The 21,489-nt window shown below is 41.5% G+C and overlaps 1 protein-coding gene across 1 annotated transcript in view; it reads right to left on the minus strand.

Annotated features, from left to right (window-relative positions):
- Nucleotides 1-16,844, minus strand: part of LOC306977863 (histone-lysine N-methyltransferase 2C-like) — a 99,848-nt gene extending 83,004 nt beyond the window's left edge. The window contains exons 1-7 of the mRNA XM_079576302.1: nt 16,603-16,844; nt 6,061-6,264; nt 2,129-2,426; nt 924-1,019; nt 796-884; nt 554-727; nt 456-478 (exon numbers count right to left, since the gene is read on the minus strand). Coding sequence (XP_079432428.1) covers nt 456-478; nt 554-727; nt 796-884; nt 924-1,019; nt 2,129-2,426; nt 6,061-6,263 — 883 coding nt within the window. The 5' untranslated portion in view covers nt 6,264; nt 16,603-16,844. The remainder of the gene's footprint in view (nt 1-455; nt 479-553; nt 728-795; nt 885-923; nt 1,020-2,128; nt 2,427-6,060; nt 6,265-16,602) is intronic.
- Nucleotides 16,845-21,489: the final 4,645 nt, after the last annotated feature.

Consider the following 21,489-nt stretch of genomic DNA (forward strand, 5'->3'; position numbering starts at 1 on the left):
AGGCAGATCTACTTCTTGTTCAATAAAAACTTGTGTGGAAAACACATTATTTTGTACGATATATGACAATATACAATATTTGGGCCTGTCATCCGAGGGTAACGTTGGGTCCCGACTTGGGAACCACTGATGTAAAACTTTGGCATTTGCAGAAAACGTTCTTTACTTCAGGCTACAATGTTGAGGTTCGGCCCTTGGTGTTTTGGCGATGATGAAAATCGTCCCTCCACCATGCAAACTTGCCTACCCCTGCTCTACACTGTCGTCATTATTCATTCATTCTTGACATTCCTCACGTCATGTATGAAGACTGCAAATAGCGCCACCTGTCTGCGTGAACATCTAGTCTACAGTCAGTGCACTTAGAAACACGCTGGGCCGGTTACGTGTGAACCGAGCCGTTCTTTACTCGTGCCACATTCAGTGGAGTAAAAGTCTTGTGTTGCTGGACGTACCGCACTGCTCCGGGCTGCTGCACCTGCACAGAAAAAGCCCGGGTTAATCAAAGCGTGAGCCTGTGGCGTTACGCGTGGGCAGCAGGGGGCGCTCTTACGCTGGCTCCTGGTGGCGGTACACGTGGTCGTGGCAGTCGTTGTCGCGGTCGGGCGTGGAGCGCAGGTTCAGCACGTGCAGCGGGATGTAGCCGGGGGTGGGTCCGAACACGACCAGCGGACCCTGGCCCAGGGGAGACAGCGCCCCCCGCAGGCAGAAGGCACACTGCGTCAGGCTGGGGGACGAGAGCAGAGCGTGAGCTTCCCGTTTTACTACTTAACAAAGTGTTTAATGGTTCCTCACTGTCTGGCGTCGTCGTCGATGCTGGCCGTGGGGGAGCGGCCCGACTCGTCCGACAGACAGCGCTCGTACAGCGGCGAGGGGGAGTCCGGCGGTGGCGAGGGGGAGTCTGGCGGCGGCGAGGGGGAGTCCGGCGGCGGCGAGGGGGAGTCCGGGGGCGCGCTGGAGCAGGGGCTGGGGACCGGGGTCGGGATGGGGCTCACCTCCATGGCCACGCACACTTCCTGCTCCAGGGAACAAACACAGAAATGGCATTTTGGATCATATTTGATGCTTTTTAATTACAGTATATCCAAGGCCTTATTTTAGGCCTAATTAATTAAGACAAGATGCTGAAGGTGAACACGGAAAGAAATGAGAGATATCAATGTGAAACTTCAGTGGCCCCTCATTATAACGCGGTTCACCTGTCGCTGCCTCGCTGTTTCACGGATTAAGGCGAGACACGGCAGTGGTGGAAGGGGAGATTTGTATCTATTTTCCTCCCTTTACATCTTAGTTTTCATGTCAGATATAAAAATGATGATGTTTATTTTATGATGTTTTGTCTGCGAGGCGGAGGTAACCAGGAAGTAGAAAGGCCGTCTTTCCCGCGGGTTTTCATTCATAAACATTGACAGATTTGACATCCACGTGTCCTGCTAAGGGGCCCCGTGATGACGCTTTCACCCAAATATGGTGTTTTTCCTCCTACGAGACGCTGGAGCGGAAAAGTCGGAGAACGGGCCGAGCATGCGCACTCGATACAAAACTTCAGGGCTGGTTTTCTCTGAATGAGAGAAGCCGCACTCGGGCAGAGCCTGAGCCCTTATAGAAGCTCCCACAGACTCCACACTTTACAGGCTGAGACACAACAACATTTTGAAGGTTTTTACAGAGGGATTTTTTAATATCTAATTCCTAGCCTGATTTATTCAGCTTTGAAACCAAAAAAACAGGCGGAATTTGAGTTTTTACAGATTTTTTCACTGATGATTAGTTTATTGAAAAACTAAACAAAATATCCAAAATCCCTCTGAAAAAATCTTAGTCACTAATATGTCAATAAAATAAAACCATAACATTTAATCTGGCTCAATTCATTATTTTGATTTGCCCAAAATATAGGCAATTTTGGCCATTTTAATGCTCAAAATGACTTATTTTTATGTGAAAACATAAAATGACAGAAAAAGTGCAATACATTTTTTTCTCATATTTATATCTGTGATGTTCAGCAAAAGCTTCAAACTGACATCTCTACATTTATTTTTTTTCCCTATTCACCTGCAGTGTCTCGCCTTAAGAGTACAGTACAGTGCAGTATGTTTTACTTTAAAACTCGTGTATCGCTCACCTCGGCGTCCTGCTCCTCCGTCTCCATGGGAACGGGGCTGGTTGGGGCGGGCCTGTCCGGAGGGTCGTGGCCGGGGTCGAGTGCGGGCGGTGGGGGCGGGGCTTCGGGGCTGGGCGGGGCCCCTCGCTCTGGGCTCGCGGCCGGAGACTGTTCCGGGCTGTCTTTCGTGCTGGACTTCCTCCTGGACGTGGAGCGCCGCCGCCCCTTCTCTCGCACCTCCGCTTTGTGGGCGGGGCTCTTCTCCGCGGCGTCCGGACTCTCCTCGTCTTCAGCCTGCGCTCGGCCTCGACTCCGCCCCCTGCACAGAAACAGGCGAGGATTTACACCGCGGAAAAGAGAGGTGGGACGATACGCAGCATAATCAAGATAAACCAGGATATAAACGATATTATTGAAGCGCTCGAAGACTCTGAAGCTTAAAAAGGACAAACAGTAAATAATCATGAAATAAATAAATAGGGAAAACGTGGAAGAGCTCGGTAGCTTCCATCTTGACCTGTTTTGGAGCTATAGAGGAGGAGAGGCTAAATGCTAACACTGTCTGTGCTGTGTTTACATGACTGAGGACACGCGTGAAGACCAGACAGGTACACATGAACTCGTCTAAGCTCAGGTAAGAACATTAATGCTTCGGTGCAGCTGGAGTTTAAACAACAGCAGTAACTTCAGGCTCTGCGGCTAAAGGTAAAGCCCATGTGTTTCTTGTTGTCACTATCGTGTTGTCACTGCTTTTCTATTTGTCTTAGAGTCTAGTTTCTTATTCAGTCCAGGTTTAGTCCTGGTTTAGTCCTGGCTCAGTCCGCGGCTCTGCCATCTCTGATAATGACTGAAGTGTGAGTAAGTTACAGCTTTGCTTCGCTTCTGCATTTGCGCTGAAGCTGCTCATGAGTTCAAGCTTTTTTAGTCTCACTGTGGATTTATTGACGTTTGGAGAGAAAAAGTACAGAAAATTAGCACCGAAAAAAAAAAGTTTTTTCGACACAGCCCCCTACCGGAGCTTTTCGGTCGGTACCAAGTAGGTACCATTTAACGGTACCCAGCCCTATGAGTGAGTGGTTGGTGATGGCTGGAGTGGCTGAATAATGCATGAAATTGTAAAGCTACTTTGAGCATCTGGAAAAGCGCTGTATAAGAATAAAGCATTATTATCATTATTATTAATAATGCAAAACGCTGAGTCTTTCCCTTCCACACAGTGAACAGCTGCAGCATCTAGGAGCTGATTTTAGAAAACTACGGCGAGTTTGTAGCTGAGCTTTAGCTCCGTCAGCATTTTGTCCAAGACCAGCCGTTTGACACCAATACAGAGGATGATTACAGGCGTCTCTGACCTGAAGCTCAGCCCTTTTACCCAGAGACAAACTATATTTAAGATCCAGCTGTTCTGAATCAATCCAGAAGCGATCGATGCATCTACAATCTACAATCCCTCCTCCTCCCATGACTCCGACTTTACACCGGCAGCCGTTAACACAGCAATTAGGCCTGATTGTTGAGTGGAGGCGTGTTAGATGTTGCCGTCGTGTTGTTTGTGCAGGTAAATATCATTAGACCTGAAGTGTTCCTGTTTTCACGCAGCGCGGCGTTCAGAGCTGCCACTCTCCATGACGGCGTTCATTAAACATGCGCCGCACAATCACGGCTCCGAGAGGCTGAACCGGCAACAAAGCAACGGAGCAGACAAACATGACCATCAGCAAATCACTTAACCGCTAACAACACGGCGGCCATTTTAAACATCAGTCAGAATCTGTGGCTTCGCCCTCTCGGACCATGAGCGGCACCGGGCGGCTCCTCACCGCTGCTTCTGGGACTTTATCTGTCTACTTTATAAACTAAATTGTGCGCAAATAACTGGGTCGTTGAACGTTCATTTTTAAGACCAGTTTACCCTGGATTTAAGACCAAATAGGCCTTAGATTCTTGAATTTTAAAACTCCCTGTGTACGTCAAACAGCTTGTCCTCGTCTTCCGTCCCTCCTCGTTCTGTAATTGGTCCCAAATCCATGTGAAGATTTGGGCCATGGTCCCCAGACTGAAGGTCGAAATGATTACAGGGCACGATTTTACCATTTAGCCATCTTCAAAATCGTCTGTATTTAAAAGCATTAATTAATTGAATTAATTTGATTTGTCGCCCAGCCCTACCTCTTACCCGCCGCCTGAACCGAGTGCATTTTCTCCAGTCTCTCAAAGTTTATTTTACAAAAAAAGCATCAAAATATAGCGACAAATACATGGTAAAAAAACGATTCAATTCTGCAGAGAATTCTATAGGAGTGAAAATATAACTGCGCGGACGTCGAAGTGCTCCTACAGTGTTATTACGCCTCACAATATAGTTCCCCTTTTTATCCGCTTAGAAAATCGTTTCATTGTGTGTAACTAGACTTGGATCGTGTAACTGCTCACGTAACTGTATTTAAATGGGGGAAACGTGGAAAGCTCGATCACTTCAAACTTCACCCCCATTTGTGCGTGACTGAGAGCACGCACAAAGGCCAGACAGGTACACATCAACTCGTCTAAGCTCAGGTAAGAACTTATCTCAGTGTGGAAAAACCCGGTTCCTTTAAGCCTGTAAAGTGTGGAGACTTACGGAGAGACTAAAGTGCAGATGGAAATGATCATCAAATTTGTGAATGAATAAGCGAGACCAGAGGTTCCGCTAGACTTTTCTTTTGTCGGCCACTTTGGCCGACTGGGTCGTAAAATGTCGGCCATTCACAGGAATTACATTAAAAATATGTACATAATGAACGTGGCTTATTATAAATAACAATCTACATTTAGACAGAGCTACACAAGTGCTTTAGTGGGTCCAAAAGACGGTTATTGCTAATGAAAAAATGACGTGACAAAATGCAGCTGAAATCCAAATATAAAGCGCGCGTGGATGATTGAGAGCGGCAGGTGTCACGCGGACGAAGCTCATCTGCACTTTAACTCAGACAGAAAGTAGCCGATATCTGTGACCCTCCTTATCCAGGTCTGACCACATCAGCTGCTCAGCGAGGGCTGGGCTTTAACGTGACATCAGGTGTAAAATAATGATTAAGTCTGTCACCGCTGAAATACTATTACTGCGGGGCAAATCGACTGAACATGGACCCAGCTCTGCCGCGCTCTAGAGCGGCTCCAACACCGGTAACTGAGCCGAGGCGTCTGCGCAGACTAATTGAGGGAAGCGCCTCTAAATAATACCTGGGTTTTTAGGCCCCGCTCTGTTCCAGTAACTTACGTGAGCGGCTCCGCGGTTCGCATTTCCTCGTCTTTTTCTCATTTTGTTGCGGTGCTAATGTTGAAGTGACTTCGGTGTAAAAAGTCGAAAAACTCTTCCTTCACGGAGAGCGCCTGCACAGCTGCTTCGCTGGAACACTTGTCGTATTTTGCAGTTAAAACCGTGCAGAAGTCGGCCGTGGAGAGCGTATATCTGCTGCTGTAAATGTGCTGTCCTGAGTCTGCAGCAGCTCTGGGCTGCAGGACGTGCGGGCGGCGCCGCCGAGAGAAAGGTAATTTGAGCTTGTAATTATCGGGCCTAATTATCGGCCGATTTTTTTTTTATCGGCTTTATCGGGGATGGCGCCAAAATGCCGATAAATGCCGATAATTATCGGCGGCCGATATCATCGTGCATCCCTAATGTTGTATTTCATATATTTTTCTATATTCTCTCCATATTTTTTACTGTCGGCCAATTTGGCCGATGGAAATGATTTTTACCGGGCATTTGCTTTGCAAACCGGCCAAAAGCTGCCGGCTACAGTCGGCTAACGGAAACCCCGAGCGAGACACAGACATGTTGGAGTCACTTCCTGGATAAATCTCAGTGAATAAACTTCGTAAAGAGAGAGTTTGGGCTGTTTTTTCCTCTGACGCTAAAACTAAGAACAAACAGGTAAAAATCTCATCCTTGCTCGGCTCGGACTCACTTTTTTCGGGCTTTGGAGGCCGGAGGGGGCGGGGGAGGAGACGGGGGCAGCGCGGGGCGGCCATCTTTGCGAGGTCGTCCCCGGGAGCGCCTCTCGGGGGCGGGGCTTGTGGAGGCCTTGGCCAACAGGGCGCTGCGTCCGGCCCGAGTGACAGGAGGCGGCCCCCTGTCCCGCGGCTCCTGCGACGGAGCCTCAGACGGCATTCTGGGAAAAAGAAGAGGAGATACAGCTCGTTATGAAGAGGCAGCAGAGAGAGGTTCAACTCGAGGGACAGAGTCGGGACTCAGAGGGTTAAAAAGATCAGGCACCATTAGGGCCGGGCAGAGTAACCAGGTACTAGAGCTGGGGACCGTTTCTTTAGATACCAGTACTTTAACCCCTTAACTCCCACCTGAACCGAGCACATTTTCTCCAGTTTGGCTTTACCCCAATCCAAAAGCTTCTGAAAAAAGCTGCGAAAATAGCAACAGAACTGAGACGAAAACAAGGATGGAAATGTGACAAAAAAGTGTGAAAACATTGACAAAAAAGTGACGAAAAAATGACAAAAAAGTTACAAAAATGACTTGAATACCAAAAAAAAAGATGGGAAAAAAATCTGATGACGTGAGGCAAAAGATCCATTTAGATGAGTTTTGTAGATCTTAGCTTTCAAATGTTACACTGGCCCACAGGATTTGGGTAAAGCTGAACTGGAGAAAATGCTCTCAGTTCAGGCGGGAGGTAAGAGGTTAACAATACTTGGCTCTTGATACTAAAATATTTGTCGACACAAACTGGTACTGTCATGAATATTGCATTTCGATCCCCGGTTTTGAACCCTGGTGGCTAATACATGATCAGAATGACTGGATTAGGAGACAATGCTTTAGATAATGGATAATAGAGCTGGGAAATCTAATGGTGATTTTAATAAAGGTCGATCCCGATAATGGACGGCGCAGCTGCAGTGCCTGGCAGGTCAATCCCAGGGAAACAGGAAGCACAGGATGATACATGCGGCACAAAGAGGAGAGGACCTGGTGATTTTATCAGTCTTGCACTTTACAAGCCTGTGTTACCAAGCTTCTCAAAGCGTCACACTGTCGTCAGTGTTCAATCACTCCATCATCAGCAGTGGTGAGTTACTATTGTGGCCACAGCTGCCCTGGGGTAGACTGACTGAAGCGAGGCAGCCAGTCTGTGCCATCAGCCCCTCCCACCACTCACACACTACATCTGTTCTGGCCTGCATGTTTTTAGTGGTAAGGGAAACCGGGGGAAACCTACACAGACACAGGAGAACATGCAAACTCCACAGAACGGCCTCGTCCAGGTGGGAATCGAACCCGGGACCTTCTCGAGCTCTAACCGCTGTGTGTAATTCTATACTTTTCCTGCACATAAATGTTAAAGGAAGTGTTTTCTCACTCAAAAATGTTCTGGGCTGAAAGACGCATCGTTATCGAGATATGAACATTCAAGATATTAATATCGATATAAACAAACTGCCCTCTGTAATACAGGGGTGGGCAACGTCAGGCCCGGGGGCCAAAACCGGCCCTCCATCATCAAACTCTGGCCCTCGAGATGATTTTGAGCAGTGTTAATTTTGACAACATATTTAATTTTAGTTTCAGTATTAGTCTTTTGACTAAAATGTAACTTAATTTTAGTCGAGATTTAGTCAAAAAAAACTTTTCAATTTTACTCTAGTTTTAGTCGACTAAAATTGAGACTAATTGAGTGGACTTTGCATTGATAATATTGATTATAATCATATTTAATGTTGTTCCTCTGCTTCATGGAGCTGCTCCACATGAACAAAGCTCAGAGCTGATCCTTTAACAGAGAATTTACATGATCTGAGGCTCTTTCAGACGCTCAATACAAGTTTGGATGATTTTAGTCTCTCCTTTTCATTTTTATTTAGTCTTATTTTAGTCGACTAAAACATCTGGACATTTTAGTCATAGTTTTAGTCTCATGAGAAACTTTTAATTTAGTTTTAGTCCAATTTTAGTCGTCAAAAATATCACTTTGACTAAAATTAAGACTAAATATTTTAGTCGATGAAATTAACACTGAATTTTTGAGAAATATTATGACCCAAATCAGAGATCAAAATAGTAAAAAAGTACTCCAGCAATGTGGAAAATACTGTCAATTCCATAAAATGTCTTAGCAGAGCCGCCTTTCAGGCCACAATCCTAAAAGAAGAATCATCTAAAGCTGGGGTCGGCAAGTCTGTGTCCTGGAGGGCCGATTTTCATCATCGTCAAATCACCAAGGGCCGAACCTGACCATTGAAGCCCAAAGAACCATTTTATGCAAAAGCCAATGTTTTACATTATACATGTTTTTTTTAACCTCTTACCCCCCTGAGAGCGAAGGCCTACGGAAGAGACTGGAACTTTTCTAAAGTGTTTTTGTCGGTTTTTTGTCCTGTTTTCTTGTCACTTTTTTCTCGCCCTTTTGTCATTTTGTCGTTATTGCTTTCTGGCATGTTTTACTCGCTATTTTGTTTGCATTTTTTTGGCACTTTTTCTTTGTCGTCATGTTTTCATCCACATTTTCGACACCATTTTGATGCTTTTTTTTTTTTTAAAAGCTTGTAGATCTGGGTAAAACCAAACTGGACAAAAAGTGCTCAGTTCAAGCGGTCCCGGCGATTTTTGAATCCCAAAATGGACTATATATACATAGTAACATTTTGTATTTATATGGTACAGTTTTTACACAATAACCACCAAAGCATCTTCCCCCACTCTCCCCGACTTTAGCAGCTATTTGTAATAATATTTATCAAATTCATCTTGGGGGCCAGAGGTTTAAGCTGGAGGGCCGGATCTAAAGGAAGAAATGACTTAAATGTACTTGAATTGAGAGATTAAATCTAAAGTAGATTTGAGTAGATTTGGTCTGGACTTAGAGGAGATGAAACCTCTTCTTGCCAATGGAACAAGCACATTTTTTTTCTTAAAACAGATTATTTTGTGAATAATGAAGTAAATAATTTTTACAGTAAAAGTTAAGTTTGTCTGATTTCCAGTGGGTTTTCTATTTGTTCCATTGGCATTAGCGTTTTTTATCTGATCTTAGATTAGTTCAAACCGACTCAAATTTAACATAAAAAAGTGTATATGATGTACAACACTGGCATCTGTAGAAAGTGATCAATCGGAGGGTCCGGCCCCTGGTCTTTTGACGATGAGGAAAACCGGCCCCTCCACCGAGCAGCCGACCCCTGCTGGAATATAATGTTTTCATTTTTCTGAAAAATGCTTGGTTTTCACTGAACCTGAAGTTATATCGTATCAATATCGATTTGTCCATATCGTTCAACCCTAGTGCAGACCCGCCAGTTGAGAACCACTGGATTACCACAAAATATACACCACAAAAATATCACATCGCAACAACAAGAGATGCAACATCTGTATCACAAGAACCCGCCAAGTATCGCAAAATCTGACTGACACCTTTTTTTTTACAAACTTCTAAATTTTTGAGCCAAAAAAATATTTTAATTTTGAAATATTTTGCTGTCAAAATGTTCACAACAAAGACGGGGCTGTTTCTCTGAACTCCCGCCTGAACCGAGAGGATCTTTTTCCTCACGTTATCAGATTTTTTTCCATCATTTTTTGGTTGGGTATTCAACTCATTTTTGTAACTTTTTGGTCATTTTTTCTCACATTTTTGTCTTTTTTATTTTTGGTCAAATTTTTTTAGTATTTTTGTCAAATTTTAATCACATTTTTGTAATTTTTTCGTCCATTTGTTGTCAATTTCTTGTGACATTTTTGCCACTTTTTCATCAATTTTTCGTCACTTTTTTGTCACTGTTTTCTCACTCTTTTGTCACATTTCCATCATTGTTTTCGTCTCAGTTTTGTTGCTTTTTTCCAGAAGCTTTTAGATTGGGGTAAAGCCAAACTGGAGAAAATGTGCTCGGTTCAGGCGGGAGTTATTGAACGTACTGGGGGAAAACAATAATCAGGCAATAGAACATTATTAAATATGATGATGAAGGGCTGACCTGACGCCCAAAAGGTCAGGGTGCGAGTTATAATAAAAATTACATCTTTAACCTTTTTATATATTATTATTATTATTAAATATCAAGTCTTATAGAATATAATTAGCCATATCTACAAGAAGCAAATGGTGTGAATGTTTCCTCTTTGCTGTAAAAGAGCGCCTAAAGAACCAGTGGTGGTGAAATGGTTTATGATTTTAGCTTTGATTACAGATTGACACGGCGGGAAAGAACAAACGTTAAAGTTTTTCCTGTTCAAACTGTGAAATGTTTAGTTTTAGCCTAAACTTGTTTCTAGCTCTGAGAATCCCTCCTGCACCCCCAAAATAAACTGCACTTGGATCTTCCATCGCTCAAACATTTAGGTGAAGACAATACAACAAGGTCTGTTTTTTACTGGACGGCAAAAGCTAATTTACTCCACGACAACAAAAGGTCAGGGACCCCAGCGTTACACAAGATAAAACTATCGAAAAGACATTTGTTATTAACCCCTTAACTCCCGCCTGAACCGAGCACATTTTCTCCAGTTTGGTTTTACCCCAATCCAAAAGCTTCTGGAAAAAAAGCTGTGAAAAGAGCAACAAAACTGAGACGAAAACAATGATGGAAATTTGACAAAAAAGTGAGAAAACATTGGCAAAAATGTGATGAAAAATGGATGAAAAAGTGGCAAAAATGTCACAAAAATGTCACAAGAAATTGACAAAAAAATGGACAAAAAAATGATTAAAAAATGTGAAAAAACATTACAAAAAAATGACCAAAAAAAATGACAAAAATGTAACAAAAATGAGTTGAATACCCAACAAAAAATGTTGGCAAAAAAATCTGATGACGTGAGGAAAAAGGTCCTCTCGGTTCAGGCGGGAGTTAAGAGGTTAACCTCTTCTTAACCCCCGCCTTTATTTTCCCAAGTCCAGCTTTACCCAAATCCAAAAGGTTCTTGACTGGAGTTTATAGCCCAGGGTTAGGCAAGTTTGTGTGGGGGCCGATTTTCATCATCGCCAAATCACCGAGGGCTGAACCACTGAAGCCCAAAGTAATGAACAATTTTCTGCAAATGCCAATGTTTTGCCTGGACAAGCAACAGTGCAGTGCCTCATTTGAAAGCTAAGGCCTACAAAACTAACTTTTTGTTGCGTTGTCGCTGCTCTTTTGTCAATTTTATGAAGCGTTTTTGAAGATTTTTTTGGTGGGTTTTTTAAAAGCATTTTTGCCCCGCTTTTCTCGCCACTTTTTCTCGCTCTTTAGTCACTTTTTGTTGTTGTTTTATTGTTGCTTTTCTGGCCTGTTTTGGTCACTCTTTTGTTGTGTTTATGTCGCTTTTTCGTCACTTTGTTGTTGCGTTTCGATGCCATTTTGATGCTTTCTTTTCAAGAAGATTTTAGATTTGGGTAAAGCCACACAGGGGAAAATGTGCTCAGTTCAGGTGGGAGTTAAGAGGTTAAAAATCATACGTAAACAGCAACATTTGTATCTATATTATACTGTTTTTACACAATAACCACCAAAGCAAAAAGCGGCTCATCTTCCCCCACTTCGGCACGTACCTGAGCAAACTGAGGTTCTGTGCTGGAGGGCCGGATTTGGCCCCCGGGCCTGAGGTTGCCTCCCCTGTTATAGCCTATAGTATGGCTGGCCGATATTTAAGATATATCAATATATTGGAATCAGACCATATCTCGTATAGCGGGATATTTTGAATTCAGATCAGCTGATAAGTTCAACCCTTAACTCCCACCTGAACCGAGCACATTTTCTCCAGTTTGGCTTTACCCCAATCCAAAAGCTTCTGGAAAAAAGGTGTGAAAATAGCGACAGAACTGAGACGAAAACAATGATGAAGAAGTGACAAAAAAGTGAGAAAACTTTGACAAAAAAGTGACGAAAAAATGGACAAAAAAGTGACGAACAATTTCAAAAAAAAAAGGGAAAAAAAGACTAAAAATTGAAAGAAAAAAAACGACAAAAAATGTGACAAAAAAGTTACTATAATGAGTTGAAACCCCCCCAAAAAAGATGGAAAAAAATCTGATGACGTGAGGAAAAAGATCCATTTAGATGAGTTTTGTAGGTCTTATCTTTCAAATGAGGCGTTACACTGGCCTACAGGATTTGGGTAAAGCTGAACTGGAGAAAACGCTCTCGGTTCAGGCGGGAGTTAAGAGGTTAACCTCTTCTGAACCTCCGCCTTTATTTTCCCAAGTACCCAAATCTAAAAGGTTCTTGACTGGAGTTTATAGCCTATAGTAGGGCTGGCCGATATATCGATATTAAAGATATATCGATATGTTTTAAATGAGATATGGAATCAGACCATATCGCGTATATCGGGATATTTTAAATTCAGATCCGCTGTTAGGTTAACCTCTTAACTCCCGCATTTTCTCCAGTTCGGCTTTACCCAAATCCTGTAGGCCAGTGTAACGCCTCATTTGAAAGCTAAGATCTACAAAACTAAATTGATCTTTTTCCTCACGTCATCAGATTTTTTTTCATTACTTTTTTTGTTGGGCAGTCGTCTCATTTTTGTCAAATTTTTGACTTTTTTGTCAAATATTTCTTTTTTTTTGTCTTCACTTTTTTGTCAAATTATTCACATTTTTTGGTCAATTTCTTATCACTTTTTCGTCCATTTTTTCTCACTTTTTTGTCACATTTCCATCATTGTTTTCGTCTCAGTTTTGTCGCTAATTTCATACCTTTTTTCCAGAAGCTTTTGGACTGGGGTAAAGCGCTGGAGAAAATGTGCTTGGTTCAGGTGGGAGTTAAGAGGCTAAGAAAAACAAACATCTCATTTTATTTTACAGGCTTATTTTAATCCAACATATTTTGATTTATTTACCTTACGGAGCTTTGTTATATATATATTTTACATTTTCTAGCGAGTCTTATTTCATTTCACAGCTCCCACTTAAGCTAAGTTACGGTTAACCTCTCATCAAAAAGCATCTTGAAAAGAAAAAGCGATGAAAACTAGACAAAAATGTGACGCAAACGCAACAAAAAAAGCAATGAAAAAGGGGCAAAGAAAGCGACAAAAGGGCGACAAAATATCATGAAACGGTGACGACAAATGTGGGGAAAACACAACAAAAAAGTGATGATAAAAAGTCAAAAAAGAGGCATCAACAACATGAGGAAAAAGATCCGTTTAGCTCAACTTTGTAGCTTTCAAATGAGATGTTACACTTTAGGCTCCAGTCGAGAAGTTTTAGATTTGGGTAAAACTGAACTGGAGAAAATGCGCTCGGTTAAGGCGGAAGGTAAGGGGTTAAGTCAGACTTTATTAATCCCCGTAGGGAAATTCTCTCTCTGCATTTGACCCGTCCTCGATGCCTCTGGGCCACCTGTAGGAGCAGCTCCATGATGTGCATGATTCACCTATTGTACATGTTTTTAGTGGTGGGGGAAACCTGCGCAGACACGGTGAGAACATGCGAACTCCACACAGAAAGGCCTCGTCTCTGGAGGGAATCGAACCCGGGACCTTCTAGCTGTGAAGCACGAGCAGAAAAAACATCGGGATATATATCGTATATATCGATATTCGACCTAAATACATCAGGATATGACTTTCGGTCCATATCGCCTACAGGCCCGTGTGATGCCTCATTTGAAAGCTAAGACCGAAGCTCTTTCCTCACTTTTGTTGCATTTTTTGTTGTGTTTTCAGCACGTTTTGTGGCTTCGTCGGTTACATTACACAACACCACAAAAAAAGCAACGGAAACATGACAACAAAAGCAAGGAAGGAGCTTTGCAGGCCTTAACTCAGGGGCAGGCAACGTCAGGCCCGGGGGCCAAATCAGTTAATCAGTTAATCGACAAATAATCGAACAACTAATTGAAATAGCTGTCAACTATTTTAGTAATCGATTAATTGTTTTCTAGTAAACACAGACTTAAAAAGAGATGGAAACCTACTTTGTTTTTCAAGTTTGGGTCTTTAGTGTTTTGTACATTGAAAATTTCATAAATATCTGTCCGTGTCTCATCCAATCATAAAGCAGAACTGGCACTAAGAGCCTCCAAAAACACTCAGTTTAGGTTTCCATCAACATGTCCTCAAGTGATGCCACTTTAGCTTTATGTGATTAAAAATAAATGAAAAAATACAATTTTCGTACACCATTCACAGCCAAGCGATTAATCGATAAATCGTAAAAATACTCTGTAGATTAATCGATGATCAAAATAATCGTTAGTTGCAGCCCTAGGAATATTATTATGCAAAAAAGATGAAATACCTGTTAAAGTACCCTGATAATGTGAGAAATAGTGTTTAGTAGTAATAGTATTGTAGAAATGTCCTGGCAGAACATCCCACTTGGTCATTTTATATCATGTAAAATGGGGATTCTAGACCCAAAAGTGGGTCGCGGAACCATTTTCAGTGGGTCGTGAGTCTAAAGGGAACTTGTATTCAATATTTTCTGAAGAGTTGCTACAGAGTTGGTTAAAATGTCTGTTATCGGGTTGTTTTGATCATAATTTCAGTCGTGGAAAATGCAATATTTTATACGACATGACACGATATGACAAATGACAGTTTTGTTTGGGGCGCGGATCGTCATCCTGGGGTAATGCTGGGTCCCGAAGCCACTTAAGGCGAGACACGGCAGGTGAAAGTATTGATTTTTCACGCAGTGGTGGAAGTGGAGATTTGTATCTATTTTCCTCCCTTTACATCTTAGTTTTCATGTCAGATATAAAAATGATGATGTTTATTTTATGATGTTTTGTCTGCGAGGTGGGGGCGACCCGGAAGTAGAAAGGCCGTCTTTCCCGCGGGTTTTCATTCATAAATATTGACAGATTTGACATCCACGTGTCCTGCTAAGGGGCCCCGTGATGACGCTTTCACCCAAATATGGTGTTTTTCTTCCTACGAGACGCTGGAGCGGAAAAGTGGAAGAACGGGCCGAGCATGCGCACTCGCTACAAAACTTCAGGGCTGGTTTTCTCTGAATGAGAGAAGCCGCACTCGGGCAGAGCCTGAGCCCTTATAGAAGCTCCCACAGACTCCAAACTTTACAGGCTGAGACACAACAAGATTTTGAAGGTTTTTTCAGAGGGATTTTTTAATATCTAATTCCTAGCCTGATTTATTCAGCTTTGAAACAAACAAAAAAACAGGCGGAATTTGAGTTTTTACAGATTTTTTCACTGATGATTAGTTTATTGAAAAACTAAACAAAATATCCCAAATCCCCTCAGAAAAAATCTTAGTTACTAATATGTCAATAAAATCAAACCATAACATTTAATCTGGCTCATTATTTTGATTTCGTTGCCCAAAATATAGACAATTTTGGCCATTTTAATGCTCAAAATGCCTTATTTTTATGTGAAAACAAAAAATGACAGAAAAAGGGCAATACATTTTTGTCTCATATTTATATCTGTGATGTTCAGCAAAAGCTTCAAATTGACGTCTCTACATTTATTTGTTTTCCCTGTTCACCTGCCGAGTCTCACCTTAAGAACCACTGATGTTAAACATTGGTTTGTGCAGAAAAAAGTTCTTTACTTTCGGCTACAACGGTGAGGTTTCGGCAAAGATGAAAATCGGCCCTAAACCTGCCTACCCCTGCCTTAGCTCTTGGGTCAAGATGAGTTTAGATTTGAGTAATGCTGAATGGGAGAAAATGTGCTCTGTTATAAAGAGGGTAATGGGGATAGACCAAAGTGCTGCCCAAAGAGAGGAAGGCACGAGAAAAGGAAAATGGAAGTAGAGGTCTGACATGGTATAATGGGTAATGTTTACTACCGCGTAATAACACTACAAACTACTACACGGCTGTTACTACATCAGCCAATCGCCAATTTAGCAGCAAAGTAACCAACATTTGACACAGAGCAAGTCCAGATAACTGAGACCTGGCAGATCCACCACGTTCGGGCTAATTGAGGCTAATGTCCATATGTAACGCACCGTATCGCCAAAAATAACACATTTCTCAAAGCTAGCGCGGGTAAACCCAACCCACGGCACCGCATGCATCTGTTATCCCCGCCGACCAGGCTCGATTCCCCCGCAATGTGCACGGTTTCTGACAGCTAACGTGATGTTTTGTGTGTGTTCTGCTGACCAAGTTAGCAAGGCGAAAGGGATGCTAGGGACGTATTGTTTACGAGCCGTTACGCGTAAACAACATATTTTCAAGGCGTGTTTAAAGTTCGGCTCGCTACTCAAACGTGCGTGTCACGTTTGGGGGGACGTGGGGCGAATTAAAATAAGGATTTAGGTGATATATACCGCGTTAGCATGTAGCTCCACGCACCGCCCAGTTTGACTGATCACTTCTCTGTTAGCATTAGCATTAGCCGTTAGCGCGGACTCCCGAACTGCGCGCTTATTCCGCCGCTTTCCCCTCAAATGTTCGCGATCTACGTGGGGTTTTGAAGGGGGGGGGGACCGGTACCGAAGTGCAAAGCGAAACCCCGAAACCCACCCGGTCGTGGCCCCCGGGAAAACCGCGACAGAGGGGGGGGGAAAGACACACAGCTCTTACTGATTTGTCGCTATTCTCTTTTTCCTCTCCAGCTTCTCCTCCACAACTTAAACGGCGGCGTTCAGATGCGGCGACTCTTTCCCGGAGATAACATGCGCTTCACAGGCCTGGCATGACAAGGGTCTCCGACGAAAAACATTCCCGTGCGGCCGTGGAAGGGCAAAAACGCGGCGAATTTCGCTGGGAAAAAATGGTGAAAAATTAAAGTTGAAGCGGTCGCCCCGAGATGGAGGCCATGTTTGGGAGAGACCGTAGCACAGCGTCAGCGCGAGAGCCCAACGGTAAGAAGTAGGGCTCGCAAAACAATCGCACTTTCGCCTCTTTTTACTCGTTTATCGCAGGATTTTACCCTTTTCCTGTCACTAAATGAAACTGTAGTGGCGTGACATTGTCTACGTTACTCCCTCCGCGCTTACAAATGAGCTATATAATAAATTAGTGTGACAGGATTTACTTTTAGCTTTAGCATTTATCATAAATTAGCATAAAAATCACTATATTGTTATAGAGGAGTTGTTTAAATGTTGTGTAAAGGCAACAGCTGACATTTTTAGTTTATAAATGCATTATAAATATGAGTATTTGCATAAGGGTCACCTGCAGCATCGTAGTAAGTGCTGTTTTCTGTCACAAATCGTGGTTTATTTTATGGGTGACACTGAAAAACGCGCTTTCACGCGTTAAACCGAGCCGCACGCGGTGAATAAGTCCGTAAAAGTGAGTTATTTCGCCCGTGTTTGGCTCGGAGTGAGCGTGACCCCGCGGAGGGATCTGCTCGGGGCCGTTGCGGTGAAGCGGCCGCTGTCATCAGACCGGAAGTCCCGGGATGGAGCGAGGGTCGCGAGGAGCCGGAGCGACGAGCGCACACGTGCCCGCGACATGGGGCTCGTGCTGTTTACAAAAGAATTAAAAAGTGAAGAAAAAGGGGAAAAGGGGGAAAGTGTGATTGTTGTGAGGCGGGGGGGGCGGTGTTCACGCGCGCGGGGGGGGTAGGGGGGGGCACAAAGTCAAAGCGGAGCAAAGTCTAACACAAACCAAGGTTAAATGGACTTACGACTTATCGGAGGCGAAGAGAAGCCACAATATTTACTTAATGAGAGTAATGTTGCTACAAGAGGCGGGGCGTTACATTTACTCTAAACATTTACTCGAGTAACTACTTCTTGGAGTAACTTTATCACTGGGACTGGCAAAGTTAGCTCTTTAACCTCTTAACTCCCGCCTCAACCGAGAGGATCTTTTCCCTCACGTCATCAGATTTTTTTTCCATCATTTTTTGTTGGGTATTCAACTCATTTTTGTAACGTTTTTGGTCATTTTTTTGTCACATTTTTGTCATTTTTTCGTCAACTTTTTATCACATTTTTGTCACATTTTTTGTAATTTTTTGTAATTTTTTTGTAATTTTTTTGTCAAATTTTTATCATATTTTTGTCATTTTTTGGTCATTTTTTTGTCCATTTTTTATCCAATTTTTGTCATTTTTTGTCACATTTTTATCACATTTTTTCGTCCATTTTTTGTCACATTTTTGTTAAATTTTTTGTCAATTTTTTGTTTATTTTTTTGTCAATTTTTTGTCAATTTTTTATCAATTTTTTATTTATTTTTTTGTCACATTTTTGTAATTTTTTTGTAATTTTTTGGTCAATTTTTTGTCATTTTTTTGTCCATTTTTTATCCAATTTTTGTCATATTTTTTGTCACATTTTGTCAAATTTGTCACATTTTTGTCATTTTTTATCACATTTTTATCACATTTTTGTCATTTTTTCGTCCATTTTTTATCACATTTTTGTCACATTTTTTGTCACATTTTTTTTTATTTTTTGTCACATTTTTGTAAATTTTTTTGTAATTTTTTTTTTATTTTTCTGTCATATTTTTGTAAAAAAAAATCATTTTTTTGGTCAATTTTTTGGTCAATTTTTTGTAATTTTCTTGTCACATTTTTGTCATTTTTTGTCACATTTTTGTCATTTTTTCGTCCATTTTTTATCACATTTTTGGTCACATTTTTTGTCATTTTTTTGTCACATTTTTGCCACTTTTTCATCATTTTTTTGTCACGTTTTTGTCATTGTTTTCGTCTCAGTTTTGTTGCTTTTTTCACAACTTTTTTCCAGAGGCTTTTGGATTGGAGTAAAGCCAAACTGGAGAAAATGTGCTCGGCTCAGGTGGGATTTAAGGGGTTAACTCACGATGAAACAAAAGATTATCAACACTAATAATTAACCGAGCACATGTTCTCCAGCTTCAGCTTTTCCCAAATCTAAAAGCTTCTCGACTGGAGCCTATAGGCCAGTGTAACGACTCATTTGAAAGCTAAGACCCGCAAAACTGATAGTACCTCCTTCTTTTTCATCGCATTTTTGTCGCTCTATTGTGTCTCTCTTGTACATGTTTTGTTGTTTTTTCATCACTCTTTAGTCGCGTGGTTTTGTCGCTTTTTTATGGTCTTTTTGTTGCTTTTAGATTTCTCCAAGCTGGAGAAAATGTGCTCGGTTCAGGTTAAGAAGTAATAATTAATACATTGATTTTTCACATAGATTTATGAAAGTTATTAGAGCTGGAACATCCTGTCATATCAGAGCCAAAATATTTACTTGAGTAACAAAATACTTGGAGAAAATGTTACTCGAGTCCTGTGAGTAACTGACAGTGTTGGGGAGAACATAACGTAATAATGTGTAATAACATGTACCTGTGGGTTAGAGACACAAAGGGGTCAGAGGGTCTCATGTCCTGTTACATTGTACTTACAAAGTACTAATATAAGTTATTCCATTGTGTATGTACTACATAGGTACAAGTTATTACACATTGTTACAGAGCACATTATACTGTACTAAATTTAAGTAGGTACAATGTATGAAGGAAGTGTAAAATAAAGTGATAACCAAGAATATTCCTTTTATCAGGAACTAAGGATTACAATTTAAGGGGAGACACTACAGGCAAAACCCATTTTTTTCAGTTTTCAGGTTTTGGGCCAAATTGGTCTCTGAACATATAAGCTTTCACCCGGAAACAGAAAATATCCCTAATCTTCACAATAACATGTTTAAATATTGCGCTGATTCAATGTTCCCCCATAGACTTATATGGGAGAATGCAATTTCAAGGGCCTTTTTCTCAAAACACATTTTTCTGTCATTGTGGCGACACTATGTCCACGTCAGTCGGACCTAAAGACTTCACATTTTCCAGCCTTGGACTGAACAAGATTTGGAAGATTTTTTCAGAGGGATTTTTTACTATTTAACCCCTTAAGCCCCATTTATTGAGTTTTGAATGTCAAAAAATAAGGCGAGAATTTAATTTTTACAATTTTTTCCACTAAAAAACAGCTTATTTTAAAAGTAAACAAGAAATCCAAAATCCGCTCTGAAAACATCTTGGCAACTCATTTATCAATAAAATGAAACCATAAATTTGAATGTAGCTCTATACATTATTCAGATTTCGTCGCCGAAAAGATGGGAAATTTGGGGCATTTTTAGGCATAAAACACCTTGTTCTTATATACATATTTTTTTCTCACATTTACACCAGTGATCGACAGCAAAAGTTTCAAATTGATATCTGGAAATATAAATTTTTTTCCCTATTCACCTGCAGTGTCTCGCCTTAAAGATGCGAAAATAAAAGTGAATATTTGTGTGTATTTGATAATGTAGTGACCCAGCGGCTGTATGAGTGGTCAGCATAGCATCTTTAATTTCTTTCACGGTGGTCTCTACAACGCTCCAGTTGTTTTGTAGGTTTTCTGGTGAGAGGGTCCGTCAGCGGCTGAAACAACGAATCGATTATTGAAATAGTCGACAACTACTGATCGATTAATCGTTTTCTGGTTCACACAGACTCAAATAGAGCAAAACTGACATGAAAATGTAGTATTTTTGATGAAAACCCACTTTGTTTGTAAAGTTAGCGTCTGTAGTGTTTTGTACATTGTAAATTTCATGAATATCGGTCTGCGTTTCATCCAATCAGAAGCAGAATTAGCGGCGCCACTTTAGCTATGTGATTTTAAAGCAGCACTAAGTAACGTGTTTACCTTAATAAATCCTCCCCTAGTCCCTGTGGGGGTAAAACAAGTGTTTATGGGATGATTGGAGGGTCTTTCATCTCCCCCTGGTGTCTCTGGACAGAAAACCATGTTTGCAACTTGACTGCCCCCGGAACAGAGCAAGCAATACACACTAATAGAATCACGAAGAAGAAGCTAACATGCTAACGGGCAAAGCTAACTGCGGGCTAACGTCACTTTAAACAGTATTTACAGCCAAATTTGAGTGGAAAAAAAACATTTCCATTGTATAATCGGATGCACAGTAACCCTCTCTCCCTTCGCCTTTCCTGTCAGCGCAGTATTTACTCTCCAAGACAATTAAGTTAAAAAATCGTAACTTGCTACGACACCTGCAGTTGCGCTTATGGCCTCTAGGGGGAAGAGTTACTTAGTACTGCTTTAAAAAAAAGGAAAACATAGAATTTTCCTACACCATTCACAGCCAATTGATTAACCTAATTGTAAAAATAATCAATTGATTACAAAATGATCATTAGTTGCAGCAGTGAAAACTTTCCAAACGATTAATCCTGGAGCGTTGTAGAGACCACTGTGACGGAAAGTAAAGGCGCCACGCTGACCACTCACACAGACCCGGGGTCACTACAAGGTCAAATACACACAAATATCAACTGTTTTTTTTACAGTAGAAGTTGCATAATGCACCTTTAAGTCACTGAAGTTACAAGTGCATTTAAATTTTTTAGTTTGTATTGAGTACGAACAAAAAAAGGCTAAATAAGTTGTTTTCATGATGATGTCAGACTCCCATGAGGGGGGAGGAGCCAGTGCATCCTATTAACTGCATTACA

Source organism: Gobius niger (genome assembly GCF_951799975.1).
Source record: "Gobius niger genome assembly, chromosome: 18".
Lineage (NCBI taxonomy): Eukaryota > Metazoa > Chordata > Actinopteri > Gobiiformes > Gobiidae > Gobius > Gobius niger.